At 33.7% G+C, this 16,074-nt stretch overlaps 1 protein-coding gene across 10 annotated transcripts in view; it reads left to right on the top strand.

The window, feature by feature from the left end:
- The window catches only part of Stxbp5l (syntaxin binding protein 5 like), a 250,942-nt gene that overhangs the window by 105,157 nt on the left and 129,711 nt on the right, over positions 1–16,074 (top strand). For all 10 annotated transcript variants that reach the window (XM_036203312.1, XM_036203309.1, XM_036203307.1 and 7 more), the window contains exons 7-10: positions 429–492; positions 10,232–10,315; positions 13,018–13,141; positions 14,956–15,034. In XM_036203312.1, the coding sequence (XP_036059205.1) occupies positions 429–492; positions 10,232–10,315; positions 13,018–13,141; positions 14,956–15,034 (351 nt within the window). The remainder of the gene's footprint in view (positions 1–428; positions 493–10,231; positions 10,316–13,017; positions 13,142–14,955; positions 15,035–16,074) is intronic.

Below are 16,074 nucleotides of genomic sequence, written 5' to 3'. Positions count from 1 at the left end.
ATTTCTTTTTAAACCCAGGACGCCACTGTACTTTGCTTTAGGGATAAAATCATAGGAAATTTCATGTCAAAGGAAATCTTTAACTAGGTAAGCACTTTAAAATTTGCTTGAAATAGGTTTACTGCATAAGACTGTAGCATTTCTCTGTATTAATAAGTCCATTGAAAATATCAGGGACTAATATTTCACGGAAAGATGATTTTTAAAAATTGTATAAAGTGCCGTTTTTGAATGTAGAACTTGATTTTCATGCCTGATTAAAGAAAACCTCCTTTACTAAATTTAATAGGAAGAAGAAAGTAGTTAATAGAGAGAGCTAAAATTTTATGTGAATATGAAAAGAACATGGGGAGTGTGTTCCAGCTTAATTTTCATTTCTTTGTCATTCTCTGCTGATTAGTTTTAAATTATTGTTATTAATTTAACAGATCTACCAAGACACACCCAGGCCCAGTTGTTCATTTAAGTGATAGCCCAAGAGATGAAGGAAAAGTAAGTATGCTACATTATTCTTGCTTTTGTTTTCCTTATTTTTAGAAAAAGATATTTTGAACTGCTTCTTGAAATTTAACATCTCAATTGGTTTTTAGCGTTCAGGGGCATCTAAAAATAATAATTCCTGAAAGTGTGAATGAGCAAGTGAACAAATAAATGGAATACTCTTGCTACTAATGCTCTAAGTTTTTAGTTTTCCAAAAACTCATTAATAATCTATCTGTTATTTGGCTTTGGTATTAACAAATTCATGACCCATGTCCAGTAACATCAATTAGGTTATTTTTATTTTCTTATAAATATATGCTAATATAGAAAGTATTTATGCATTTCATTGGGATAAATTCCAAGGGATTAGTAAAGCACACCTTTGAGTGTGTGTGTGCCAGTGCTGGAGTTTCTAGAGATGGCTAGAAAATGAGGCTCTGACTCACTCAACAGATCAGTCCCCTGATGGCTTCATTGTATGATAACAATACTGGGGGTGGGAAAAGGTAGGAGATGGAGTCTACTTGGAGAAGTAGGTCACAAGGGTGTGTTCTTGGATCTGTTTCTCTTCTGGCCTCATCCTAGATGTGATTTCTTTGTTTTGTAGCCTTCCCTGACATGAAAAACTCAGTACTTCCCCATCTTCAAGACTAATGGGGACTAGACTGTTTGAAACTGCAAATCATAAATCTTTTCTCCCTTTAGTTGATCTCTAGATATTTTGGTCACAGCTATGCAAATATAGCCAATAAATTATCAGACTCTAAGAACAATCCTGATTATTTCATAATTTGCCTTTGATAATGAAATGGTTGATAGCTTGAATTCTAAAACTTTGTCTTTACAGATGTCTTGTCAAGTGTATAGTGCTTACTAAGTACTATACAAACATTATGAAATTATTTGTTGTAGGTATAGTTTTTAAGTAAATTATTTATTTTTAAAGGATAGGAATTGTGATAGTCTAATAAAAATCCAACATGGAAGGCAAGTTCAACTGATGAAGCAAAATGTGGTACATCTAAATTGATCCATAAGTAGAATGTCATGCTAACCAGGCATTATCAGAATGTGTTGGTGATGATGAAAGCTTGTGAGGCCTCACACATACAAAGAACTGTAGGCAACCAAAGAATGCTGAGAGCAGGAGAAAGAGCCACCCCAGGCAATAGCACACCAACTTGGCTGCTCAATACCTAGAGCTCAGTCCTAAAACATACACATAAGTAACATTACACAGACTTACCAGCTTGACCATAATGTACAAAATTGTCTGTAAGTACCAAGGAGTATATTCATACATACAAACATATATATGCAAGTAACAACGGTCAGTGAAAAATGAGGCCATTCATTCAAAATAGAGCAAGAGGGTAAATGGGAGGGTTTGGAGAGAGATAAGGAAAAGGGGAAATGATGCAACTATAATCTCAAAAAGTAAAAAATATTTTAAAAATAAATTGCCCTAGATACTTAAGAAGCAAACGAGGTAAACTTTTTCTGAGATGAATAAAGTTATATTTCATGTACAGGCATAGTTTCTACTGGTATGTAGAAACACCCTTGTTGGAAGTCAGGAAAATACAGTTGTACGATTTTCCCATCAGGCTGGCAAATGTTTACAAGTACTAGACAGTGGAAAAGGCTATGCAGCTATGCAGACATAGCTAACACATCATAAGATTATAAAACTATCCCAATTACTTCATAATTTGGATTAGACATGCAAATATATAGACACAGAAGACAGAGTTATAATAAGTTAAGATGCATGTTTTAAATCATTTGACCTAGATAATCCTTTTCAGATATCCATACTAATTATGTGAATAAGGAATAATATGTCTATTAAATGAAAGTTAAATAAATGAATGTTGATACACACAGAGATAATGGAAATTCACTAAGGCAAACTTTAAAAAGAAAATTCCAGAGTAAGGAGGCATAAAACCATATGAATATTACATTTTTATTTGTATGTGTATACTACATGCCTAAAAAGAGAAGCCTGAGTAGGTATGTACTGACCCGGAGAAGAAACTAGACATGGTATTAGGGAAAAAGGGAAAAGCTTCTCTTTTTTTTTTGTGTGTGTTATCCAAGTTTTCATGAAATAATGCAGTGTGTGGTAACTGCATTGACAATTAAAAAGGATTGTAAAATAAATGAATATTGATGCAGAACACCAACGCCAATGTGTTGCTCTATAACGTATTAATCTATCACCCAGAGTAAATCTTGCCGCCTTATCAATTAGGGTTTTGCTTTTACTATATTCAATTTTGTCAATCTTTTGATCTTGCTTTTTGTTTAATAAGTCCTTTCTTGGCTAAAACCCATAGTTCTACTTTTCTTGTCAGTTTTGAATATTTCTAATTCTGTATAAATTATTTTATGTTTTTGACATAAGGGTATTATTTTTATTTTGTATATATGAATAATCTACTTATTGGGTCAAGTTTCCCAATGTTTAGCAAGTTCCATTTATGAACATGATCTTTTTTTTTGTTTTGTTTTTGTTTTTGTTTTTTGAGACAGGGTTTCTCTATGTAGTTTTGGTGCCTGTCCTGGATCTCTGGAGACCAGGCTGGCCTCAAACTCAGAGATCCATTTGCCTCTGCCTCTGCATCCTGAGTGCTGGGATTAAATGTGTGTGCCACCACTGCCTGGCTTGCTTTTCTTTCTTTTATGCTTTATATAACTTGATAATATTTCCTCATAAAAATTGTACATCTCTTTTGTTAGCTAAATTCTATATACTAATTTAGATTTATAACTTTCTTTTCATTCAGTATGTGTTGGGGTGGGGCATGCATGTGCCATGGGTGTATGTGGACATCAGAAGACAGCTTGTGGGGTTGGTCTTCTTCTCTCATGTAAGTTCTTGGAATTGAACTCAGGTGATCAAACTTGGCTGCTGGTGTCTTTATCTGATGAGCCCATATTGTTGCCCCCGACTTAATTTTCTTTAAGTCAGTTTGATAATAGCTGATTATTGTTAGTATATAAAGTACTATGTTTTCAAAAAATGGCAGCATCAATGAATGTTTTGTTTTTAGTATCTGTCTTTAGATTCTCTGGTATAAATTCTTTATGAAAGTATAACAAATGTAGATGACTTTTATTTCTTCTTTACAAGCATGGAGAGTTAAATGTATCTTATGCTTTATTGGCCAGAACCTAGCACATTATTGAATATAAATTATTTATTCCTGGGTTTACTTTTAACTAACAAGTTGAGGCCCTAGATTCTGTCTCTACCCCACTCTCAGCCCCTTACACAAAAAGAACAAAAATATTCCCATTTATTTCTAGTATTCTGACAATTTTAAATCACATGTTGAATTTTGTTGAATGGGTTTCTACATGTATCAGGTTAAGTATTCTTTACTTTTTAATTTGTTGGAATATGTTCATAGATTTTTCTTATTTAAACATTTCTTTACACATTTCTGAGATGAATCCAATGTGGAAAGGGAAGTTCTCCTTGAAGTCTGGATGCTGTTACAAGAAAGAATATAAAGTAATGATGTTAGGACTCCTATGGAAACAAGACAATATCATAATCAAACACAGGACATCTTTGCTCCAAGACACTGTTTCTAAGGAATTTGAACATCCTTCTGTCAGACAGAAAAGGATGCTGTTGGATTGGAGATTTCTATATGGGAAATACTAATGAGTACATCTTTATGGATGCTCTAGTGTTGTCTTAAACTCATCCCTGCTTGCTTCACTTCAGGTTTGGCCAGGTTAATAAACTTCTTGTAGCACTACTTCCTGAAGTTCCCTAGCTATACCCAGCACCTCTAGCTCTTCTCACAAATTCTGGATCCACAAAGTATTCTACAGCAGAAAGTACACTTTCCACCTTTCCTAAAAACTGCCACAAGGGTCAAGTGACATGGCCCTCCAGTGAAGAGATGCTAACTTCCCCTGGAGCAACTTTAACCAGGGTCAGACAAGAGACAAGGAATGATTTATTCTCCTCCATGTAACTGGATTGTTCTGAGTCATGATTTAGAGACAAGGCCACAGTCCATACTGATGAAACACCTGCCAGATGATTATTGATGTGACTCTTCTGACTTTCCCCATGAAATAATGGTTGGCATAATTTTGAGTTATCTTGCTTCTACTTCACTTTCCCTTTAATACTGCAATCCAGAGAGTATATTTTCCCTGAAATATTAGCATAAGAACCTTGCCTCAGGCTCGTTTCTACAGAACTCTGGTTCAGATAATAATAAATCATAACATCTGCAGCCTCTTAAAGTTTGCTGAGTCCTTGACTAGATTGTTGCCCCCTGATGGGATATTTATAGTTGGATTTTCTTGTCTATAAAATCAAAGAATTTGTTGAAGATACCAAGTGGAGTGACATTAAACTCTGGCATACAAAAAGCCGTAATTACTTACATATTTTCATGTGATTAATTGGAGTGGGGACTCCTGGAAAGATAAGACAGTGAGAGATCAAGTACTTACGATATGGGTTAATGACAGTTATAATGATGAGGTTGAAACAGTTTCCTTTGACAGTACTTATTTTCTTATACTCATCCAAGCTACTGATTGTAGCTTAAAACAGCAAAAATTTACTGTACTACAATTCTGTGAGCTAGAAGGCAACAGCAGCCTCACTAAACTGAACTCCTTTCTAGAAAAGAGGCTGTTTTCTTGCCTTTCTGAAAGCTTCACACATTCTCTGTTTTTAGAGCTGACAACTATATCCCTAGCTTTGTCCCTTGACAGCACTCTTTCTGATTACATCCAGGGAAACGTCTCTTCTCTTAAGGACTCACTTTATTAGTTTGGCTTACCTGGAAAGTATAAGGGACCTCTTCCATATCAATGGTTGACCTTAATTACATAATAGAGATATTTCTTGTCACGTGATAGACTTTTTTTTTTATGGTGCTGAGGATCAGACCCAGTGTTTTGTGCATGCAAATATATGCTGTATCACTACTAAGCACTACACATTTGACATTCGGGGCTATTATTTATTCTTCCTACATCATCCCAGATATTGATTACTGATTTACCTCACCCCAGAGTAATCTTAAGGTATCTTTAGAGTAACTCTTACTGCTTTCATCTTTAAGAAAACTGTGCTAAAATTGGGCTCAAGAACTGTTTATAAAGAAACCAATTGTTATCCTTTTGATAAACCAGTGTTGTTATTAGGAAAGAACATTACCCCTGGTTCTTATAAATTAGTTTCTTAGGGCTACCATAACATATGAACACAGACCGAATAACCTAAAACAACAAATATTTAGTTTTTTATAGTTCTAAAAGTCAGAAGTCTGAAGTCAATTTATTGGTTGGGCCATGTTCTCTTTGAAATATGGGTTCTCAACCTGTGGGTCATGACCCTGTTAGGGGTCAAATGACCCTATAACAGGCATCTCCTAAGACTATCATATAACATGAATATAGCATTACAATTTACAACAGTACCAAAATTACAGTTATTTAGTAGCAGTGACAATAATTTTATGGTAGGGGTTACCACAATATGAGGAAATGTATTAAAGTGTTGTAGTATTAGGAAGGTTGAGAACCACTGCTATAAAAATCTCTAGGAAACATTTTTCTCACCTCTTGTAGCTTGTCTTGAGGAAGTACAGCTCCAACTTCTGCATCTATCTTTTCTGTCTCTTTGTGTCTTCTCCTTATCTAACAAGGTTACCAGCCATTGTATTTAGGGCTAGGTCCACTTTAAGTCCAGGATAATTTCATCTCAAAATTCTTAACTAGTTATACATTTGAAAGACCTTTTTTCAAAAATAAGGCTACATATTGAAGTTTTGAATGAATATATGACTTTTTAAAAATCATGCTTTTCAACTATCACACCCAGAATAGGGAAACATGAAGATAAACCTGAGAAAACTCTTTTGACCAGCCTCAACTTCCATGAACCCATTGGACCAAGAGTCATCACTTTCACTGTTACTTAGAGAAAATAGTTTTTATTCTTTAGGAGACTGATAATTGTATTCACAAGGATACCTGGAGTTATTAACTCAGGTCTAAAACCGGAATCAGACCTCAGATATCACTACAATCTAACATAAATATATAAGTCTTTCTCTATGAGGAAACAGAATATGTATAAAATAAGTAGAGTATTTACAAAAGAAACTGAGGACCCTAATGTCAGTCACCAAAAGAATGGGTTGAGCAATGATTTTTAAGGGTTTGAACTTGGAGGTAATATAGAAGTCAGTTCATTACATAGGACATACCTTGGGATATAATTCTTGTTTTTGTTTTGTTTGTTGTTTGTTTTGGCTTTTCGAGATAGGGTTTCTCTGTAGCTTTGGAGTCTGTCCTGGATCTCACTCTGTAGAGCAGGCGGCCTTGAACTCACAGAAATCAGCCTGGCTCTGCCTCCTGAGTGCTGGGATTATTGGCATGCGCCACCACCGCCTGGCTCAGGATATAATTCTTTGGTGAGGATAAATTGCCCTAGTAGTTTGCGGGGATAATTCTCTGAGGCCTTGACTCAACAGAGACATTTGATAACTAGAAATACCAACTATACCTTCTGGTGTAGTATAAAGAAGGGGTCAGATCAGAAGAAACAAAAACGGAGAGTAGTACTAAGTCACTTCCTCAGTGCTCTCCAAGAGGCTTCTAAGGGTATTGTTTCTACTAAGCAAGGCAGAATGCTCTGGAAAAGCAGGTAACACATTTACAAAACTAGGTAGTGGTTATCTTTTCTTAGGCCTTTGTTGACAGTAGGAAATGATGACAAAGAGCCAGTCTCCATACTATCTATGAGGATTAAATATCTAGATTGGTAGAGGCCAGGTGGCAATATTTAACCATCTGGCAGCATGGGTATAAATTACTGTAACAAGCAGCTAGGCTAGAGTAGCAATGCATGAATCCATGGTGTTAACTAATATTGCATGCCATTTCTAAGAACAAAATTAGGTGGGGCATTTGACTGAGATGTTTGGTTTGCATAATCAGAAAAAGGTAAAGAGTAGTTTTCTCTTAATATTATCACCAACATGGAAAAACACATCTCATCAGTCTTCCACATGTAAGTCAATTCTCAGGTCCAGAATATAGTGATTGAAAGGGGATCTTGTTGACTTTGAAGAAAGATTCTGAAATGTTCTGTAAATATACATCAAATATAAATACATATAGGAACAATACTGATCATTTGTAGAGGAAAATTTTCAGAAAAATTATCTAAAAGGTCAAAGCAGGCATTAATATTGTCAAATTCAAAAACAATATTGTGGTTCTCCTGTAAATGGTCCTGTAAGTTGTCATTTTTTTGATGATTGTTTATTGGGGGTATTATTTATTTTATCTTAGCCTTTCTGTTTGGGTTAAGATGAAATCTCAAAATAGTTTTAATTTACATCTTCACAATGACTAAGGATATTGAACATTTTCAAAGTTTTTTCTTTTATTTTTGAGGATAATATAATTACATCATTCCCTCTTCCCTTTCTTCCCTTTAAACCCTCCATTTTAACATTTTAAAAATAATGTCCTTTAATTTAGCATATCAGAAAGCTCAACACTTTTGTCAAATCAATTTAAATATTATCATGTGTAGCTCTATAACTAAGCATTTGGGTGTAAGATATGGCTTAAAAAAATAACTCTAAGGACTAGAGCAATGGATTAGTGGTTGACCTTACTTGTTACTGTTGAAGATGATCTCGGTTCAGGTCCCAACACCCACTTGGTAGCTCACAACTGTCTGTAACTTCAGTTCCAGGGACTTTTCTGGCCTCAACAGGCACCAGGTATACATGTGGTGCACATACAATTCAGGCAAAATATCATATACATAAAACATAAATAGAATAAGTAAAAATATATCTCTTTGATAATAATTCAGTTTTATCTGTTTCATATTCTTCAATTTTAAAAGGAAGACTCTTACTTTTCCAATACTCTATATTGATTTAAATACAAACACCAGTGTGTTGACAGTTACTTTCCTTATTGCTACAACAAAATATCTGACCAAAGCAGTTTATGAAATTAGGAGGTTATTTTGGTCATACAGTCCCTCCTCTTTCTCGCCGATTGGACTCCTGGAGCTCCACCTGGCCTTGGATCTCTGCATCTGCTTCTATCAGTTATTGGATGAGAGTTCTACCATGACAGTTAAGGTGTTTGGCCATTCAATCACCAGAGTAGGTCAGATCAGGCTTTCTCTTGACCATTGCCAGTAGTCTACTGTAGAAGTTTCTTTGTGGATTTCTGGGGACCTCTCTAGCACTTTGCTTCTTTCTATTCCCATGGGGTCTTGAGACCATGATTGGAAAAAGCACAGGGACAAATAGCCAAACTAGTTGTAACACATGAACTATGAACCAATAGCTGTGGAGCCCCCAGCTGGATCAGGCCCTCTGGATAAGTGAGACAATTGAATAGCTTGAACTGTTTGGGAGGCCCCCAGGCAATGGAACTGGGACCTGTCCTTAGTGCATGAGCTGGCTTTTTGGAGCCTGGGGCCTGTGCTGGTACACTTGGCTCAGCCTGGGTGAAGGGAGGAGGGGACTGGCCCTGCCTCCACTGAATCTACCAGGCTGAGTTGAATCCCCAGGGGAGTGTTTGCCCTGGAGGAGATGGGAATGGGGGAAAGGGGGGAGGGGACATGGGAGGAGGGAGCACAGGGGAATCCGTGGCTGCTTTGTAAAATTAAATTAAATTATAAAATTAAAAATAATAAAAAAGAACTGTAAAAAAATGAAATAATTTTTAAAAAGAAAAAAGAGGTTATTTTGGTTTGTAGTTGAAGGAAAGTCTATCATGGTGGGAAAGGCATAGAGACAGAAGCATGATGCTGCAGATCACTTTATATCCACAGTCAGTAAGTAGAGAGTGATGAATGCTTATGCTCAGCAAGCTTTCTCCTGTATAGGTGGTCCAGAGCCCTAATCCATGGAATGGTGCCATCTACATTTAGGATAGGGCTACTCACATCAATTAATCTAATCTAGAAAGTCCTCCACAGACATTTGTTTCCAGGGTGATTTTAGAACCCGTCAAGCTTATACTGTAGGATACAATTAGCTAATATTAATAAGATAGAGAATTTTTTTTAAAGCTTTAACTTCTGAAGGTGTATAAGCCACTGGTTTAAAATATTTACTCAAGGCTTTGGATATAGCTCAGTGGCAGAGATTGTGCCTAGCATGTACAAGGTCCTACATTTGATTCATCCCCATAATGAAGAGCTGTGAGAGATATCATAAAGGTGAGAATATCATAAAATATTTGCACAAAGTAAATAGTATTTATATAAAGAAATTAAAACTGTTTTATCTACTTTTTTAGGTGTATAGTACTGAATGGTATATTAGAAGCCAATTAAACATAACAATTCATCGTTTATTTTGTCTTCATTTTCTATTCTATTTATCTTTCCATTTTTACATAAAATATAATGTGCCATATGTATTTAAATGTATCCTTGTTCTTTAAAACCCAGCAGAGTTCTATGGTTATATTCATATTGCAGCAAAGATTATTGACCCTTAAATTTGTTTTAATTGCTACATCAATATCTTTGTTTGAAAAAATTCTTACAGTAGGAAACATTTAAGTGCTGGTAAAGGTAGTAGAAATCAGGCTGTGTTGTGTAGCATGGTTTGTATTTATAGTAATATTACTTTTTATTTGAACACAGTTAAAAATTAATGTCAGAAAAAAATTAATGTCAGAATTAAGAAATAGTTGTTTTACTGTTTTCCAGCTGCTGATAGGTTATGAAAATGGTACTGTAGTATTCTGGGATTTGAAATCTAAAAGAGCAGAACTGAGAGTTTATTATGATGAGGTAAGTGATTTCTTTGACATTTTTGAAAAGTTTGAGGACTATGTGTCACTTTTCTGAACACTCTGAAGTTTTGTGCTTTACTAATATTTTTTATCACTGGGATCCTACCTGTCCTTACTCAGTGTTTAATATTATTTTGTTGTTTGTATAAGTTTTAACTGTTGATTATTTTTGAATGGGAATTCTGCCTTGACAGCCAATTGGAGGAGATTATTACCTATGTTGGGGTTTATATATATGTTTCTCTTATGATGTTTTCTTGATTTGTCACATCTCCTTTTCTTTTATGTAGGTTCCATACTCACATCTTGCTTCTTGATTTTCAGGTTTCTAAAGGCACTATTCAAACCTTCCTAAAAAATTCATTTTCTGTGGCTAAGAGTTCAAGATAGTTTGAAAGCTTTTCCCTTCTATTATTTGTCTTATTAGAATAATGAAATGTTTTGTGCATAAGACCAAATAATTGACAATAAGTATTTGAGGTAATTTTTATTATGTATAATTGAGTCTTGACTTGGTTTCTCCAAGATGACATTTCAGTTGGTCTCTTGATTCTAGGCCTTTAATTATTCTCCCATCTAGAAGAAACTGCAATGACAACAATGCAGCTGCAAAGGAAGATGAAAAGGGAGACCATTTCTTGTAACTGGGAAGCAATGGTGATCATCTAGTCCCTTAGATTAGAAGTAAGGCAGGGATGGGGCAAGACAGAAGAGAAATACAGATCCAAAATCTCTGCCTAGTTAACATCTGCTCTCGTGTGGGCAGATTGTCACCTGTTTTAAGGGTGCATGGAAGTAAACTAGAGTTCCATCTAGTTCTTTTAGAACATTTCATTTTTACATTAGAGAAATAAAAAGTATCACCCAATGGACTTCTAGTTGCCTTAGAATATTCAACATTTTCTTTCCTATCACATCATAACAATTAAAATTTTAAAGTTTTGGTGACTAAAGATACCTTTTATGGGCTAGAGAACTATCTTAATGTTTAAGAGCATGGCTTGCTCTTTCATGGTCTATGGTAGCTCACAACTACATGTAACTCCAGCTCCATGGAATCCGATTACCTCTTCTAGCCTTCTCAGGGACTGTACTCATGTGCATATACCCACACATGTGTTTATGTGTGTGTGTATATATATACATATATGTTTAATATTATGGCTGTTCTAGTCTCTGACCCCAGATAAGTTTATTAGGGTGCACAATATTTTGGGGGACACAATATATCACCATAGATGAGGCTTTGGGTCTGTCCACTACTCATCCTCTACTTTTGCTGACCATGAAGTTTGACTGAGGTTCAGCAAAGTTGACAAAAGAAGCTATTTTGTTTGAACTACCTGTAGAAGGGAAAAGAAATAAAGAGAAAAGACAAAAATAAACAAAGAAAACAATGAAGAATGTTATCTCTAAATGTTGGAGACTGCTAAGAAAAGAGTCTCTGTACAGAAATTATGGCTAGAGTGAGAAAAAAAAGAAAAGAAAAACAAAATTCCACAAGTACAGGATTTCATATTGCCTTTTATGTTGTAATCTTATATTGAGGTCTGAATCTTATCTTATTACTTTTATGTTTAATGATTAGTCAAGGTATCAGTTAGCTGTAACTCTAATACTATATATATATATATTGGTTGAAAATTTCACACTTGGTTACATAAAGAATTCAGTTATGTAATTATATAAGCACACATATGCTTAAAGTTCTGAACAATAAATATGATTAATATTCACCCATATTAACCTTCACTCTATGTTTCTTGTGGCAGGGGAGATGTTTATACACCTTTTTATTTTCTTATGCACTGGGACTTGTCCTGTTGTATTTAACAAAATGGTTAAATTATGGTAATTAATTTATTCACAAAGAATACCAAAGATTTGGAAATGCAATATCTATTACTTACTAATTCAGTAGATCTTTCTTTAAAATCTATGTTATAAAAGATACTACACCACCACAGAGATTAATATAACTTTAAAAATGAAGTAATTACTGTTGAATCTTGTCTAACTCAACACTATAAAATGGACTTGAAAATTTTAAAAATTAAATCTTACTTGCTTTAAATCAATTAGTATATTATATGCTTGAGGCAATACTGTGTAACAGTTGAGAATATAGGTTTTATAAGGAGTTTGCCTTGACTTCTGTGGCTTTAAAAAGCAAATGAGTATCTCAGTCTCTAGGCCAATTTCACCATTTGAAAACAAAGAAATAATAGTAAAATAAAATAATGCCCTTTAAATGATTATTAATACATGTCATGTAAAGTGTATTTCATGCAATCTGGCATATAGAATGCCTTCAGGGGCTAGCTCAAAATATTTTTTAAATTATATGCTTTAAGTCATACTAGGCCTACATCTTTCAAGAAATTATCTTCTGATTACTATACTTTTACTTCAATGTAAATAATTTTTCAAACAGGAATGGTAGGATATAGGAAGGGCATAGAATTTACATCAAAATGTTCTGAGATCTAATATTATTTTTTTTTCAAAATTGTTATTTAAGTAAATGAGTTTTGATAGTCTTTTAAAAGTCTGTAGTGGATTGAAGCCAAAGACAGCCTAATCTAGGTGAGAAAACATGTTATCAGTATATTAATTTTATGTCAAATGTTTTTGGAATGTATGATGATATAATATATCTACTTTCCCCCACGTACTTGTTTTTTATTGTTATTTTATCAGGCTATTCATTCAATTGATTGGCATCATGAGGGCAAACAGTTCATGTGTAGCCATTCAGATGGTAGCTTGACTTTATGGAACCTGAAAAGCCCAAGTCGCCCTTTCCAAACCACAGTCCCACATGGTAAGATGCAGACTTTGAAAAGAAATTACAGAGACTATAGAATTGCTGCTTCACAACTTAATTTTTCCAATTCCTTTATGTTACAGACTGGCAGAGGACATCAATCAGCTCTTCTTCTTTTTCCTTCTTTTCTTTTTCTTTTTCTTTTTGGTTTTTCAAGACATGGTTTCTCTGTGTAGTTTTGGTGCCTGTCCTGGATGTTGGTCTGTAGACCAGGCTGGCCTCGAACTCACAGACATCCATCTGGCTCTACCTCCTGAGTGCTGGGATTAAAAGTGTGAGCCACTGCCACCCGGCCAATTAGCTCTTCTATAAAGAGCATATTTCAGGTCTTTTGTTTTTTCCTGTCTTAGGGTTAGTATGTTAGTCCATTAACATTAAATATAATTACTAGTAAGACTAGATTTAGATCTACTTATTATTTTCTGTTGTTCATACTATATTTGGTGGCTTTTCTTTGTTTTCCCACTTTCAAATAATTTAAACATTATTATTAGGAATACATTTTAATTCATGGGCACTTTATCTTTTTTTCTATTGTTGCATGTATCACAATGTTTCCTTAGCTACTTAATATGTTAGTGCTAAAATTTTAACACTTCATATAATATAGAGACATCTTGTAGCCATATAGATCTCCTTATCTACTTTCATTATCATTTGTACTATAATTACATATCATACACAGATATATTATTGTCAATTTTAAGTGACCATATGTATTATAATTAATACCCTTTATAATTTCATTTATTTGTGAACATATTTGCATTTTAGGTAGGTCTGTTGAAATGATTTCATTGAGCTTCTTTTATTTGAAATTACCTTTTATCTCCATTAAGTTGGAACTAGTTTACTTGAAATCTGTAACAAAAATATTGACAAAAACAAATATAAAAATTAAGACTCAGAGATGTGTTCCACAACAAAAATCTAACAAAGCTGACTCATATTCCAGAAAAAGAAACAAACATCAAAATATATTATAGATAAATGGCAAAAAAGTACCAAAAGTTTGTGCAAGAAGCCTGTTAGAAGTGTTAATAGAATAAATTTTAAAAAAGAAACAAAACAAGTTGAAACATAACATTTTTTAAGTTGCTGCAAATAAAAGACATAAAAGTTGTCTGAAAACAACCAGAAGGAAAAAAGCACATTCTATAGAGTAGAAGCAAAATTCAAAAACACTGAGGATTCCTAATCTAGAAAATATTAAAACTAGAAGATGATAGACTGTCAGTAAGTAGTAGTTACATTACATGAATTCCCAAATAGCAAACTCTCAGCTCATGACCTGATACTGTCCATAAATCTAAATCTAGCAAAATCGTCTTCAAGAATGGAGATAAAAGGTAAAATATTAGAATACATAGACTTACTATGTCAAATATGGGTACTTTAAGAATAAACCAATATCTTTAGCTTAAACAGATGTTACTACGCATTAACTCATAAAAATGACCAGTTTAACAATATAGCTAAAGTAATAAATTATTCCAAACTTAATCATCATGGATGGAAATATTGCTTGTCCCATTCTCTTCTGTAAGCAGTATCTACAATTAAAGCTGTGCTTGAGCCTTTGGCTTCCGGCGTGTTTGTATCACCTGCCACCTTGCACTCTGTGCAAGGGTTACTGTCGCAGTGCAGGAAGCTACATGACTCACCTCCAGGAGCTTGTACATTTCTCTTCCTTTTTTTTCATTATATTATTGTTCCATGTTTATATTTCTTAACTGAAATTTTAAAAATTCTCATGGATCAGTATAGTTTAAATCAGATTTAATTCTTTTTTTCTTTCTTTCTTTCATTAGGAAAAAGTCAAAGAGAAGGAAGAAAGTCTGAGTCTTGTAAACCAATTCTTAAAGTAGAGTACAAAACTTGCAGGAACAGGTATGTGGCTGTACTTGGTGGATATATGTAAGATTATATTGTCATAGAATTATAAATTCTCTAAATCAGTAACTTATTTTGTTGATTATTATGAATATTGAAAATAACAAATAACATATTTTAATTATATTTATATTAACATCATATATATATTAATTCTAATAACTGAGGACTTAAAAACATTTATAATGCTTGCAGCAGTGTTTATTAAGCTAAATCTATGCATCTATTAATATTCCTTATGAGATTTAAATATATAACCAGATCTCTCTGAATTTAGGATGTTGCATACTAAAACTGGAGAGATAACCTTTAGTTGGAATTATAAAGTTATGTATTTTCATAATGCGAAAGAACTAAATTTTAAGATGTATAAGATGAAATCACATTTTAATACAATTTTATTACATTTATAGACACCATATCCACTATTTCTGCATTGCTTCTTTAAATTATTATTAATGGTATTTCCCACCCAATGTGAGCATAATAAACCTTGCCTGAACATTATTGTTATTATTATTATTATTATTATTATTATTATTATTATTATTATTGTGCATGTACATGCACGTGAGTTCCAGGGATCTAACTCACAAGGCAGGCTTGTGCAGGAAGCACTTTGACATGCTGAGCCATCTTGTCAGCCCCTAAACAGAACTATAAACTGAAAATTCCTACTTTATATTAGTCACTTTCTCACATTGTAATGTGCTCTTAGCATCATAGATACAATTATGTTTGTTAAAATTTCCTGTTCTGAAGTTTTAATATAAAATTATGGTAAATTATCAATATCTCTCTAGCAGGCCAGTTTAATAAAGTATAACTAAAGAAATAAAATATTCCAAATTTAAACATTGTGGATGGAAACCAAATCTTATATAATTCTTCACTTATTAAAATACTATTTATAATGAGGAGTTTTCTCGTGCCTTGGGATTCAGTATGTGTATATATCACATTTTATACAGTGTAAATGCTAAGGATCTTTGAGGGTCAGGAAATTATATTAATTGTTCCAAGCAACTTATAGCTTT

The sequence above is a fragment of the Onychomys torridus genome, chromosome 12 (genome assembly GCF_903995425.1).
Source record: "Onychomys torridus chromosome 12, mOncTor1.1, whole genome shotgun sequence".
NCBI lineage: Eukaryota > Metazoa > Chordata > Mammalia > Rodentia > Cricetidae > Onychomys > Onychomys torridus.
Note: the sequence above shows the minus strand (reverse complement) of the source record. Positions and strands in the feature narration are given on the sequence as shown.